This window comes from Crocodylus porosus, unplaced genomic scaffold (assembly GCF_001723895.1).
Source record: "Crocodylus porosus isolate Cpor-Errol unplaced genomic scaffold, CroPor_comp1, whole genome shotgun sequence".
Classification (NCBI taxonomy): domain Eukaryota; kingdom Metazoa; phylum Chordata; order Crocodylia; family Crocodylidae; genus Crocodylus; species Crocodylus porosus.
Genome location: NW_017728886.1, coordinates 132225057 through 132239207, shown reverse-complemented (window position 1 = coordinate 132239207; position 14151 = coordinate 132225057). Strand labels below are relative to the sequence as shown.

The 14151-nt window shown below is 41.4% G+C and overlaps 1 protein-coding gene across 1 annotated transcript in view; it reads left to right on the top strand.

Moving 5' to 3' along the window:
* CDH18 (cadherin 18) overlaps window positions 1-14151 on the top strand; it is a 485140-nt gene that overhangs the window by 430683 nt on the left and 40306 nt on the right. The window contains exon 9 of the mRNA XM_019541925.1: window positions 4401-4537. Within this exon, the coding sequence (XP_019397470.1) occupies window positions 4401-4537 (137 nt within the window). The remainder of the gene's footprint in view (window positions 1-4400; window positions 4538-14151) is intronic.

Sequence of the window (14151 nt, the reverse complement as noted above, 5' to 3'; positions counted from 1 at the left end):
ATTCGGAGAATCAGTGATTGGGCTATAGACACAGCTTTAAATGTTTTTTCAACATACCTCGAGGTTCCAGGTGTGGCTCATGAATGCTGCAATGGTGGAGTGGATGGAGCATCCCACAGGAGCATGGGGGTCCCCCTGCATGCTCAGCAGCAAATCTGGAAGTGGAACAGATGTCTACCTTGCTGGGATCCTATGATCCCTGCTGACTTCCTGCCCCTGAGGCAGAGGGCTGGACTCGATGATCTTCCAAGGTCCCTTCCAGCCCTAATGTCCATGAAATCTATGAAACCTATGTAATGGCTATAATGTCTAACCTAAATTTACTCTCCACTAGTTTGCACCCGTTATTCCTAGTTACTCCCTGGGGCACTCTGGTAAACAGCGCATCTCCAATTCCCTGCTGTCCTCCCCTGATAAATTTATAGGCAGCTACAAGGTCACCCCGCAGCTGTCTTTTGTATAGGCTGAAGAGATCCAGATCCCTCAACCTCTCCCCATAGGGTGTTTCATGGAGGCCACTAATCATGCGAGTGACCCTCCTCTGAACCCTCTCTAGATCCTCTGTGTCCCTATTGAAGTGCAGCACCCAAAACTAGACACAGTACTCCAACTGTGGCCTGACCAATGCTGCATAGAGGGAGAGCATCATCTCCCTCGATCTGTTGGTCATGCATCTGTTAACACACCACAAGGTATAATTGGCTTTGTTGATGGCCTCATTACACTGCTGGCTTATGTTCATCTTGGAGTCAACTATGACTCCAAGATCTCTCTCAGCCTCTGAGCTGCTGAGGAGGACATCCCCCAACCTGTAGGTGTGCTGGGGATTCCTCGTTTCTAGGTGGAGTACCTTACATTTATCTTTGTTGAACTGCATCCTATTATGTTCCACCCATTGATCTAACCTGTCCAGGTCAGCCTGTAACTGCTCTCTGCCCTCTGGTGTATTAATTTTGCCTCATAATTTGGTATAATCCACGAACTTGGAGAGGGTGCTCACCACACCTTTGTCCAAATCGCTGATGAAGATATTGAATAACACCAGCCCAAGGACTGAACCCTGTGGAACCCCACTTCCCACCTCCTTTCAGGCTGATAATGACCCATCAACCACCACTCTCTGGGTGCAGTTAGCCACCTACTTGACTATGTAGGTATCCACTCCACAGCCCGTTAGCTTTCCTATGAGAATAGGATGCAAAACTGTGTCAAAGGCCTTCTTAAAATCCAGGTAGATGACATCCGCCTCCACTCCTGTGTCAAGGCAGTGTGTGACCTGGTCGTAAAAGGCTATAAGTTTTGTCAGGCAGGATCTACCTGTGATGAACCCATGCTGGTTTCCTTTCAACTTCATCCCCTGATGGGCTTTCACAAATACGCTCTTTGATGATTTTTTGTCTAGTATTTTCCCAGGGATAGAAGTAAGACTGACTGGCCTAAAATTACTCGGCTCCTTCCTTCTCCCCTTCTTAAAAATGGGCACCATGTTGGCCTTTTTCCAGTCCCCAGGGACCTGTCCGGAGCACCATGAGAGCTCAAATAGCCGTGCCAGCGGCTCAGCAATGACACTGGCCAATTCTTTCAGCACCCATGGATGGAGGTCATCCGGGCCGGCTGACTTGTACCCATCCGGCCCTTCCAAGTGCTCTTTAACTAAGTCAGCACTAACCTTTGGCAGTCTGGTGCCTTTTGGACATCTGTCTATGCTCAAGGTGTGGGGATTGTCTTGGTCTGTATTAAGGAATACTGAAGTAAAGAACTCATTGAAGAGCTCTGCCTTTTTGTCTGCGTCAACTACCAACTGACCTGATTTGTCTTGCAGGGGCCCTATGCTACTCTGCGCCTTCTTTTGCTTGCTATGTATCCGTAGAAGGACTTCTTATTGTCCTTGATTGTTGTAGCCAGCATAAGCTCCAGTCTTGCCTTGGCCTACCTAACTGACTCCCTGCAGTAGCGCGCCAGGGTGGTGTATGCTTTTTTGGTGGCTGTCCCCTGCTTCCACTGTCTATACATCTCATTCTTTGCCCCCAGTCTTTCCTGAAGCTCCCTGTTCAGCCAAGCGGGGCGGGGGAGGGGGTTATCCCCTTAGCTCCTTTCCTGAATAGGGGGATGGACTCCTTTTGTGTCCCAAGGATCACTCCCTTGAGAAACTTGCAACACTCTTGTACCCCCGTTAGCCCGATGCTCTTGAGTTCAGTCACCTCACTAACTAGGTTTCTAAGTTTATTAACGTTGGCCCTTCTGAAGACTAAAACTTTAGCATCACTGGATACTTTTCTGACCCTTTGCTGGATAGTGAACTCTACGAAGTGGTGATAACTATCACCCAAGTTACTCTGTACCCGCAGGTTCCCCACGAGATCATCCCCTGTTGCTAAGACCAGGTCTAGCAAAGCGCTACCCCTGGTGGGACTGGACACTATCTGGGTTAGGTGGAGGTCCTGCACACGGTGTAAGAACCTCCTTGAGTGGCTTGTTTTGGCCACCTGTTCCTCCCAGCTAACGTCCGGGTAATTTAGGTCCCCCATGACCACTACCTCCCTCACCGCTATGGCATCTGAAAGCTTCTTGAAGAATACCTCGTCTAGCTCATCATCCTAGTGAGGAGATCTGTAGTAGACCGCCACTACCAAGTCCTTTTCCCCTGCTCTGCCACTGAATTCTGATGCACAATGCCTCTGTATTCCCCTCCTCCACGCCTGCCTCGGTGACAGAAGATATGTACTGCTCCTTAACATAGAGAGCTACACCCCTGCCTTTTCTTCCTACTCTGTCTCGTCTATACAACCTGTACCCCTCAATGCCTACCACCCAGTCATGCGTAGAATCCCACCATGTTTCAGTTAAGCCGACTAGGTCATACTGTGTGCTAGTAGGCAGGAGTGTAAGTTCCTCTTGCTTGTTCCCCATACTCCTGGCATTTGTGTAACTATATTTTAGCCCCCCAGTGGGTGCACTTGGTGTCCCTTTGCTTTGATGGTGTGTCTTCCCTTTAGTGCTTACCTGGTTAGGTCTGGTGCCTTGATTGTGGCTTTCTGACCCTGGATTCTCATCAACCACTGGTTTGTCACTGGCCAGCTGGGCACTGTGAGTATATTAATTTAGTTGCAGACTGACTGAGCACTGCAACTTTATTAGCCACTGGGCTATTTGGTTCGGGATCGAGAAGGTGATGTTGGAAAGGAAAGAAATGACAAGTTTTATTTATAAAAAAAATGAATTTTACTTATGACAACAAAGGATGCATATATAATAGTTAATAAAAAGGTTAAGTTAATAAGCAGACAATATAAGAATACAGACTAAAATTGACAGTGATAATAAAATAGATAAAGAAATTAACCAAGAGTTTCCACTTGGTTAGTAACTTATCGGTAGTCCCTCAGTTAGAAGATGAATCAGTGAAGTTAGACGTCTCTGGACTGGGCTGCTCAAAGGATACCTGTGGAAGCCCCTCAGTTAGGATTTGGTTTCACTCTCAGAGGGAGTAAGAGATATCTATGGGGTTTGGGACAGCAATGACCCTTCTATTCCATTCTTCCCAAGGATTACTATGATGTGTGCGTTTTTCATACTCTAATTATGCTAATTTTTTAGTTATATAGCCATTCATAATATTGTTTTATAGCTATTATCCTATGGGGTTAAAAGGTGTTAGAAATTATTATAATAAGTTACTGCCCAAGCTGGGGTTTATCCAATAAGCAAATTACAACACAATATCTTCAGGTTTAAAATTAACATTATCCCGCCTAAATTCAGTCCCTTTTAAACTTTTTGACTAAGCTTTTTTGAGCTGTTCTTTTTGAAATGTATTAGATAAGCTGGGCAGTTGAATCCAGTTTTTATTATCATCAAGGCTAAATTTTAAGCAAAAAAAACTATTAGGTCAGCTAGAGCATTTTCTTTAAGGCCTGGTTAGTTCCACAAACAGTTACATTTGTGGATTACAAAAAAGACAAGCTGCATAGTAAACAGAAGTTCCAAATGCCTCCAAAAAGCACATATTTATTGCTTATTAATTTCTTTGGTTTTGGCCATCACACTGGTTCCCCGTCCCCCATTGAACCTAGTTTAAAGCTCTTCAGAGGAGATCAGCCAACAAAGAGTTTGTTTTGCTTTATCAAATACCAACTCCTGGAAAATAAATGTAAATATTAGTGGAAGGCTTGTTTTATATCAAAAGTTAATGTTTCATATGAAGGAAGCAATAGATTTATTTTTGTTTCGAATACCTTGATAATATAACAGTACTCTTTTTAAAAACTGTGATGATTCTCTAAAGATTTCAAAGTAACTCTTACGTTGTACTCATTGTAGGTTTCTGGTAATTTAAATGTTTGTGCCAAATGAGTAGATTTAGGTATTTATTTTATGTATTTATTTTTCTTTCTTCATAGATATTTCATTGATCACAATTCAGAAGAAGATAGATATTTCACCATTGATGCTAACACTGGAACCATTAAGACTGCCAAGATCTTTGACAGAGAGGAAACACCTTGGTATAACATTACAGTTGCTGCTTCTGAGATAGGTAAATAACATGTTTAATATGTAATGTAAAATAAAAGAATTCTTATCTTATGAATGAAGGAGCAATGATTGTTTTTAAGGAATATTATCCTGAGAAACTACAGGTTCTTTTCAAAGACAGACCTTTTTCACAGATTCTGAGGTTAAGGAGGATTTGTGAATATATTTTTTCTAATTCCAGAAAAAAATCAATAACTTATTTGTATTCAAATCTGTGGTAAATCTGTGAGCAGCAACTCATCTTGATCCTTCTGTATGGTTTACATTTCTTAATAATATCTGTCGCTGTTGGTTGTTGTTTAGTAACATAGTGTAAGCTCTCAATTTCAACCTTTCCCTGTTGCTGCTGTTAAAATATTAGTGAAAACTAATGATTTGTGCATTAATAGGGTCAATATTAACTTAAATCTGGCTCATCAATGTATGAGATTCTAAAGCTTGACCTTTTAAAATATAGGTTACTACATAATGAATGATAAGGAGGTATAATCAAAAAGCTTCCCTATCAAAGACTGATGAAGTGTCCTGGCCTCAGACAAGGATGCCAGTGTGCCAAAAATGTCTAATCAGATAGTCCCAGATAATTGGTTTTGCATGATATAGTTGCACATTTTTTATAAACCAACACAACTTGAAAACTCTACAGACTAATTTTTTCCACTTCTTTTTTCTTCTAGGAAATTAGATGTCTTTACAGTTGTATTAACTTATTTGTCTTTCAAGAATACCCAGGATCCTAAGTGCCTATACTCCTTTTGAAAAATGGAGCTAGCCAGTTCCTCTGTTTTTACTGATAACTAAGAAAGAAGCAAATTGTCTGAGGGACACTGCAGTTTAGTGATACAGTTTGAATTCTACTTGTACTGCTTCCACAAACTTTTTCTATGAAAGGCAAATAACTGCTTTAGAATATAGAATTCCTGCTCTTTGTGGAAGTGTCCGGAATTAAACTCTGACCTGTTGAAATATCTTGGGGAACTGGGAATTCTGAATTTAAATGAAAAAAAGATCAAAAAGTAATTTTGTTTCATATTTATATCGGAGCACTAATAGTCCTCCCTAAAGGCTTTATGCTGTGGAGCCTAGAACTTGTCAACCAGGGGAACTGACAGCTTTGTTTGAGCTGAAGGTGACAGAGCTTTTGGGAGATCTCTGTTTTGCAGGAGGTAATCTGGCAGCCCTGAGAACTTGGGTTCTCAAGCATAGATTCTCAAGGTTTCAAGGCTCCTCACACTAAATCAGAACCATAAACACTATTTTGTCCATAGCCTTCTTTAAAAACAAAAGATGCAAACATGTTATTTCTATCATTACTTTTGTTTGTTTGTTTTTTCCCATTGCTGTATTCCGACATCATCAAATGATGCAATGCAATGTAGATCCATGAAAATAGCCACAAGTATTCATGAGGTTTCCATCTATTCTCATCAGCTACTGGCTAAAATGGAAGCTGTTTTTCAGTTTCATTTATAGACAGTGTTACCACCATATGCTAGAGAATGAGTACCTTATATATACATTTCATGAGAGCAGCAAATTGACTTTTATTATTGTACCTGCTTTTGGGAATGTGTTAATATTTGGACTAAGTAAATTTCTATAGTAAATAGTAAAATCTTGAGGTTTCTGGTTATTCATAAAAACCAGAGCCACAGAGAATCTCAACATGCTTTACAGTGTCTGTGCATAATGTCTTATTTCAGTGCAGCATGAGCTAAAATATAATGTAGGCCTAATCATAAACAGGTGTGCAGTCAGAGTGAGCTTTAATTAAGATCTAAAAGCCACATTGGGGCATACATATGAAACTGAAAGTGGAAAGGAGTAGCGGCTTTCCAGGTTTTTTGGGCAACCATCCAAATGTAACTATTTTGTAGAAATAAATCTCAATAGCATTAAACTTAAATGTAGCTTTTCTATGCATTATTTATTTCATGTAGTCAACTGAGCGTCACTCTGCATAGTGCAGTAAGAAAAGAAAGATGGTATTTCTAACTAAAAGAAAATGGGATGAGTTATGGTGATGAAATACCATTTTTTAAAGATGGTCTGCTTGGAATTCTCCATCCAAAGTGCTCTTTGTTATATGACGAAATGAGCCTTCCTATCTCTTTCTGATTTCTTTCCCCATGTCTTTTCATTCTTAAAATGGGGTAAGATTTGGAGAGATTTAGAAATCTGCAATAAGTTAAAAACATTTTTTTTTTTAAATTGAAAAAAGGAGACAAGTTAAACTTTGATTATGTTTCTGGTGCTTTTCTTCTGGAACCCATTTCAGATCCAATGACAACCTGGCAAATGAACCTGGTAGTTATCAAGGAGTTTTTAAACCACGAGATTTCATCACCCTTTTTTACTCAGAGAGGTTCCCAAATATTGCATTGTCATAGCTTTGAAGCAGTCATATATAGGTGCCCAGTCTGACCAGATAGGTCATTGTCTCCAAGTCAAGCTTATATACTAAGAAGTTGCTGATGTCCATTTGCTTAGCCAGGAACATTGAACAAACCGCAAATACCTCAAAAGTGTGTACCACATTAACAACCAGCGAGCATGGTTCTCTATCAATACAATATAATGGATTCAGCTATCTATTAGAAATATTCACCTGTTCTTGTCATTATTTCTTTGTCTTTCTTGGGTTTTGCTTTGGCCAGTTGCCCTTTATGCAGCTACTTATCTTATGGCCTTGTGTTTGATGTGAAGGAGATTTAGATTACTGAATGCCTGAATGTACAGGCATTCGTTCTAGCAAGAGAAACTCTCTCACAGAGAGTGTGTCAACCTGGAAGATCTGTCACATAGTCTGTGTTTTCTTCTGGAGAAACTGAAAGAATGCCTGTATGCTAGTAATTTCTACTGGAAGAGATGTGGCCTAAAAATGTATCGTAAAGTGAAAGAAAAAACAATACTTGTATAAATATGAACTGGTAGTTTTAAACTGAATGGTTTCAGTGAGAGCACATTGCATCTTACTGGCCTGTTAGATTTCTTTGAAAAAGTTAATGAAATAGCAGGTTAAGGAAAGCCACCATATTTGGATTGCTTGGACTTTCTAAAGGTTTTTGACAAGGTCTTTGACAGCAGATTCTTAAGGGAAATAAATGACTACTGGGTAGGTAAGCTGAGTGCTACAGTAGATTAAAATCTGTAGTGTGAGGAGCCTGGCCTCTGTGAATGGTTGTCTCTCTGAGGCAGGAGGGGGACAGGAAATTAAGATGCCTTCTGGATTAAGGTGCCCTAGGGACTGATTTGAGGGTGAGTGTTGATTTGAGTACTTTCTCATGAATGAAACAGTTAGCAAGGTAATGAAATCAGACTATGGCAAACACACTTGGTGCATCTACATGTTCATTAATGTTCCATAATTATGGCACATTAAATTTAGTACCTGTAATGGCAGTTACTAATTTAATGTGCCATAATTAGTGCTTCTGCACATTAGCACAGATGATCATTATTTAAGCAATTGTTAATGCAAATTAGACTAAATCTATGGCGCACTAGCAGGGTTTTTGCCAGCCATGATCATTCACAGTAGAATTAGTCTTCTGTGCATTAAGCATCTTGTATAGATGTGCCCACTGAGTTACTAAGAAGTAAGGGCAAATGCAACTTTTTGAAGGATCTAAGGATATTAGAAGCTGGGCAGTGAAGTATCAAGGTGCATTTAAGCTTCTATATACCCATGGTGATACAAACAGGAGGAAAAACATGTAAACTTCCAGCTTATACAGATACATTCTGAAGAAAAGCCTCCCCAAATAGAGATAATGCTGAAAATGACAAACCAAAATCTTGGCAACATTAAAAGGAAGGTGGGAGAGTCCAAAGTGGAACTAAAGCACTAATAGGTATTTCTTCAGCTCTGAAGCCAGTTCTACTTCAAAGGTAACTTATAGTTTGAACTCTTCAGAGCAATATCCACTACAAATGGGAAAGCTTAAAATGTCCCTGGAGCTTTTTGGTCCAGTAATAGGGGGTAAGACCTATGGGGAAAAATAAGTGCTAACGTTATGAAGGCGCCTGAGGATGTCTGGCTCTGAAAAATAGAATGAGAATGACATGCTGCATCAAAGGTCCCAGCCTAGCAAAATATCAAGGAGGGCTTTGTCAGGAAGCCTGTTTTGGCAGTAATACTAACAATGGCACCAAATGTTTCTGAGATGTGTCATGGAAGACACAGTGCGCAGTCAGCCTGTGAACATTTTAGCAATATATCATAAACCAAGAGTTTATCAGGACTCAAGCATATCGGGAATAAGAATATCCAGAGTTGTATTAGTAAACATGGATTTTGGAATACATATAGGTACTGGCACTTCAATGTATAAGCCAACTATTAGGTATTGGGGATTGAAAGGATATTGGGTTAGTCAGAGTTCCTATGGTCCTACATTTCTTTTCATCTTTCAAATGAAATGTTTAACTGTTTTCAAAGTGGATGATAGTCAAAGCTAGAACATCTTATTATTATGATGGAACAAACCTGAATGTTATGTATACAACAACTTATTCTTGATGGTTCGTGAGGAGGATCTTATCCTGCAGAGCAGAGGATGAAGCAAACAAGATAATTTAAGAGTAGGATGGATACCTGATGAGGCAATGCCAGATCCACACACACTTCCTTAATCTCTGGCTGGTGAAATGCTTGGAAGAGGGAGTAAATAATGACCCAGTGAAAGTGTACTGCACACACACAGCTTTGATCCTACAGTGAGATAAGAAATAAAAGTCTTAGAGGTATCATTATGCAACTACATAATTTTACAGATAAAATAACAGTTCTGTAGGCTAGAAGACAAAATGAGATACTGGAAAACAAAGGTACTTGGTTTTGTTTGTTTGTTTTCTTACAGTTCTCATGCAGGCTTCAAAGGAAAGTATAGATGTAAAGCAGAAGCTCTGTGATAAATTAATAAAATGTGCATTGTTCTGCACTATAATACTGAACTATCCCAGGGAAATATATTTGCTATAAAAATACAAGAAGGTAGCAACTTTTCTGAGACCCTTTCAGGCAGAGGCAATGAATCCTAATCAAAACAAAGAGGAGAAGAACAACCATAATGTGTGAAACAGCAGGCAACAGTTGTTAAGAGATTGGTGTAGGCTTTTTAATTACAGTATACAAAATATATTTTTTTAAAGTGAAGTATAGTGGAAACAGAAACATAAAGAAATAAGGAGAAACTCATGATACAACGAAAGCCACAGAATTCAAAGGGGAAAATCTTATATGGGTTTGATGTCAGTGATTTTTCAATGAATACTATAAACAGACCATGTAGCTTTGGAAAGATAACATCTAACATTGAACTTAAGTTGGGCTAATTTTATTTATTTTAGGAGCATAGAAATGATGCTGGCTAATGTCAGTACAGTCCTTACAGAGGAAAGAATTATATCAATGGTTTTCTAATTGTATAGTGGTTTGGGGGAAAATAAAATAAAGTTCTTGTTATTAGTGATTTTACAAGTTGGAACAGAGACATAAAAGAGGGAAATAAGTTTATGATAAATATCCAGTATAGAGAATAGAGTATATCTATAACACTACCAAAGGGCATATTGGTTAAGCTTGCTCTAACAATGAGCAAATCACATATACATTCATGTATATGTAAAAATCTAATGATGAATGAACTCACTGGCACATTTCTAATGTGGAGAAAAGATCATGAAATCATAAATGTACATCCTGGAGGAAATAACAAAGAAAAGGAAAGATCATTATTTTCTTAGCAACTTTAAAACAAGATCTGTTATTAATATAGTTACCTTCGAACACAGGTAAGATATTTTTAAAACTACTAAAATCAAAGATGTGGATGAATCAGTTTTAGGCCCATAAATTGGATTACAATTAAGCAACACCGTCAATGGCCTTAATCAAAATCTGGGAATTAATGAAAGTTTGGGAGGAAATAATGTCTTGAGGTGCAGCCAGTGACTGCAAAGCTGGCCTAGGAACGATCCAGCTGTTCTCCCCTTTCCCCATCCACAATTTCAGTTGACCTGGTGTAGCAGGGCACTAAGGTGCCTGCTACTGATAACAGTAATATGGGCTCAGCTGCCAGTCACCAGGGCAGCACAGGTGTGGGTTGCCGAGACAACCTGTCTGGTCAGATGACCAGAAGGGGGCAGGGCCTGGCCTATGTAAATAGCCAGGCTAAGACCAGAGCCAGTTCCCCTCTAGCAGCTGAGGAAGAGGGAGCTCTGCTGTGAGTAGGCATAGCAGAGAAGCCTGATGGCCTGAGCAGTGTCTGCATGAAGATACTGGGTGAAGGAAACCCTAGCAGGGATATGAAGGGAGGTTAGCCAGTTTGGCTTGGAATTTATGTTGAAATACAGGAGTGTGAGTTTTGTGTTTTGTTGTGGTATAAGACCGGAGGACCGGGTGAGGCTCTAGGGGTTGGAGAAGGCCTCATGGGAGCTCCCCAGTAGTGTGGGGGTTCCTGAGAGGGCGCTGCATTTTGGGGTGTCCTGACCCCAGCCCCAGTGTGGGCAGTATCGGGAGGAGCCCAGTGTGGGCACAGGCGAGAAGCCCCAGTGGGGCGCAAAACCTGGAAAGGGGGTCTGGAGTCCGGGCACAGCTATGGCCACCTGAGCCTCGATTGTGGGAAGCCCCAGTGGGGAGTAGGACCTGAGAAGGGGGTCTGGGGCCAGGCACGGCTATGGCCACCTGAGCCTTGATTTGAGGCAAGGCCCCAGTGCGGGCAGGGGATCGCGAGGCAAGGCCCCAGTGCGGGCAGGGGATCGCAAGGCAAGGCCCCAGTACAGGCGGGGATCGTGAGGCAAGGCCCCAGTGCAGGCTACGAGAGCCACGGGGAGACAGGCCCGAGTGCGGGCTACAAGAGCACAGGCGGGCAACAGAGATGAGTCCGGGGACCCGTGAGGGCACGGGTGACTGTGGGACTCACGTGCAGCCCCAGAGGTTGGAGTGCACCAGGCAACTAGACAGAGCCAAGATACATCAAGGCACCATGCCAAGGAGGGTTAGAAAGGCAGCCTCCCTTTAACATATTACCATCAAAGACATGGCAGGCGAGATAGTGAGGGTGCATTTGGACCCAATTTGGAACGGTAGGTAGGGAGCGCTAGGGGAGTTCACGGCACCCCTAGGTCATGTCCCGCCACACCTGGTATCAGGAATGGGTCTTTCAGAGTTGCAGCAGGCAGGGCTGGTGTGAGGTGATCAGGGCAACCCTTGCAGGGGACAGCCATTTGTGCCTACCAAGGAATTAGTTTCCTCTGAAGAATATCTGGGCTATTAGAGGGGATGGAAACAAAAGGCAAAGGTTAGGCCTAATGTCTTGAGAGTGGTAGTATTTCAGCACTGGGAAACATTTCCTGTTGAAGACTTTAAAGAGGGCAATGTTGATTCTTTTCTGATCCATTTTTACTGTTCCATCCAAAATCCCAGATCCTGATGGCACAGGTGCTCCACATGTGGTCTACTAAGTGCTTCGCATGCCATAGTTGCACCATACAGGCCATAAAAAAATGTATAAAACTGAACTAGAACAGAAAAATTTTATAAAATTCATCATACACGTAATAATTATAGTGTATTAATTTCATAGCTCTCTCTAGCTGGCAGAGAATGCTGGATGATTACCTATTTGATATAATCAAGTTTGTTATTAGTAGTACTGTTTAGTTCCTCTTTCATTTTTCACCATTACTCGTTATGCATTTTCCTTCAAAGGGAATGTTTACTTCAGCCACAGTGAGCTAAATTAATGCCAGTTCATCCAACAGATGCTAGCATAGTATGGGCATGTTTATGTTTATACCACATATGTAGCCATTCCTACCAAACAAATTCTATAATAATCTGTAGAGCCATGAAATATACTGTTACATTATGAAAAACTGCATTCATTTATCTTCTTAGACCCCCCTGCACTCTGCCTACTAATCCATTTTCACAGAGGCTTTTAATATTCTAAGCAGTCTAAATTATTTTTCAAAGAAATAGAACCAGCTGCAAAATATTTCCTTCTTTATCCTTAAAGGTGGGTCTGATAAAAATAGGTTTTAGATATTAACATCCATATTGTCCAGACTAAAATTCAAAAGAGATGACATTTCATACATAGAATATTGAAAAAGTGAAGGACTGATATCATAGGCCGCAAAGTGGGGTGGGCCACCCAGACCATGGCCTGACCAACTTTTAGCATGTTAATTTAGCTAGTCATGCAGTTAAAAAATAGCTATACAGTTTCAACCGGAATGACAATTGTGCATTTGTGGGTTATATAAATTAGCGTCCTAAAAGTTGGTAGGGCCATGGCCTGGGTGGCCCACCCCATTCCACGGGGGGCTATGTCTGATATGATCTTAACACCTAAGGTTGGAAACCAGTTTCTCTGTCCCATGGAAGAGCTGAGATTTAAGGCTTTCCAACAATGTAGCATCTGTTTTCACCATTGGCACAAAACTTGTACATAATAGTCTGCTAGAAGGAGATTTGTTTTGTATCCTGAACTTCTAATTCCAAAGTTTATGTTGATTTTCCTTTCTGTTATTGATTTGGTTATTAGCTTCATAAACACTCAGGAAAACAATCTCATCTTTGTCTTTGGGGTTAAGCGTGAAAAAGAAGAGTTTTTTTTTTTATATTGTCCCATGAAGGTAGCCAGATATGGTTCTACCTGACCACTTGCTGACCCTGGGAGGGTGGTCAAAGCTTTGGGTAATTTTCAGTAATGTCTTGGCTATGGTAAATATAATGTTCCTGATATTTGTAGTTACTAATGAAAGGCACCATAGAAGAGGCAGTGCTCATTATAATGCAGTACAATAGCAGTGATTCACCAAATGCTGAATGAGCTGTTATCTTGCAGTAGATGAAGAATCACTTGCAGAGTCTGAAATAGATATGTCATTGGCCAGAAATCCAATAAATCTTGTAGTGCCGCTTTGTGCCAAAGAGCATTGCCATAGCTCAGCCTAAATGAGCTCAACGTTTCATCTCTGTTGCAACAAAATGCCATCCGAGCAGTGTCCAGTGGGCTGAATGCTACTGATGTTCTGCCACATATACATGACAGGAAGCATGACTGTGGGATTGCGCATCAGATCCAGTAGTGCCTTATTGCTGTTGTAAGAGGAGCTTGATCTATGGCAAGAAGCAGGCTACCATGGCTAGGAGCCCCATTTGCTGAGGGGGCTTCTAGCATCAGGGACCACTGTGGCAATGCACTTGCAGTGCCTGCCACTTTAAGGGCTGAGTCAAGCAGCCAGCAGGTGCTTCATTGCAGCAGCCATTTTAAAACACTGGCTGCCTATATAAATACAGCAGTTTGCTGCTGACAGTGAGGCAGAAACATTGCTGTGTTGAAAGACTGTATCCAGGAGGTATGGGCAAGAGCTGATGGGGATGGCTAGGAAGCCCTTGGTCCTGGACATGACCTAAAACTGCACCCTACTGGGGATGGGTGGCCTGGTGGGGCACTCCTGATGGTGTGGGAGCCCCCAGGAGATGCCATGCCAGTTACCACCCTGGTGAAAGGTGGGTCACAGCACCTTAACCCCTAGCCTCCACAACACCATAGTTACAAGGGGCCTCTAGAGGAGAGGGAGTCTCCACAGAAGAGGAAA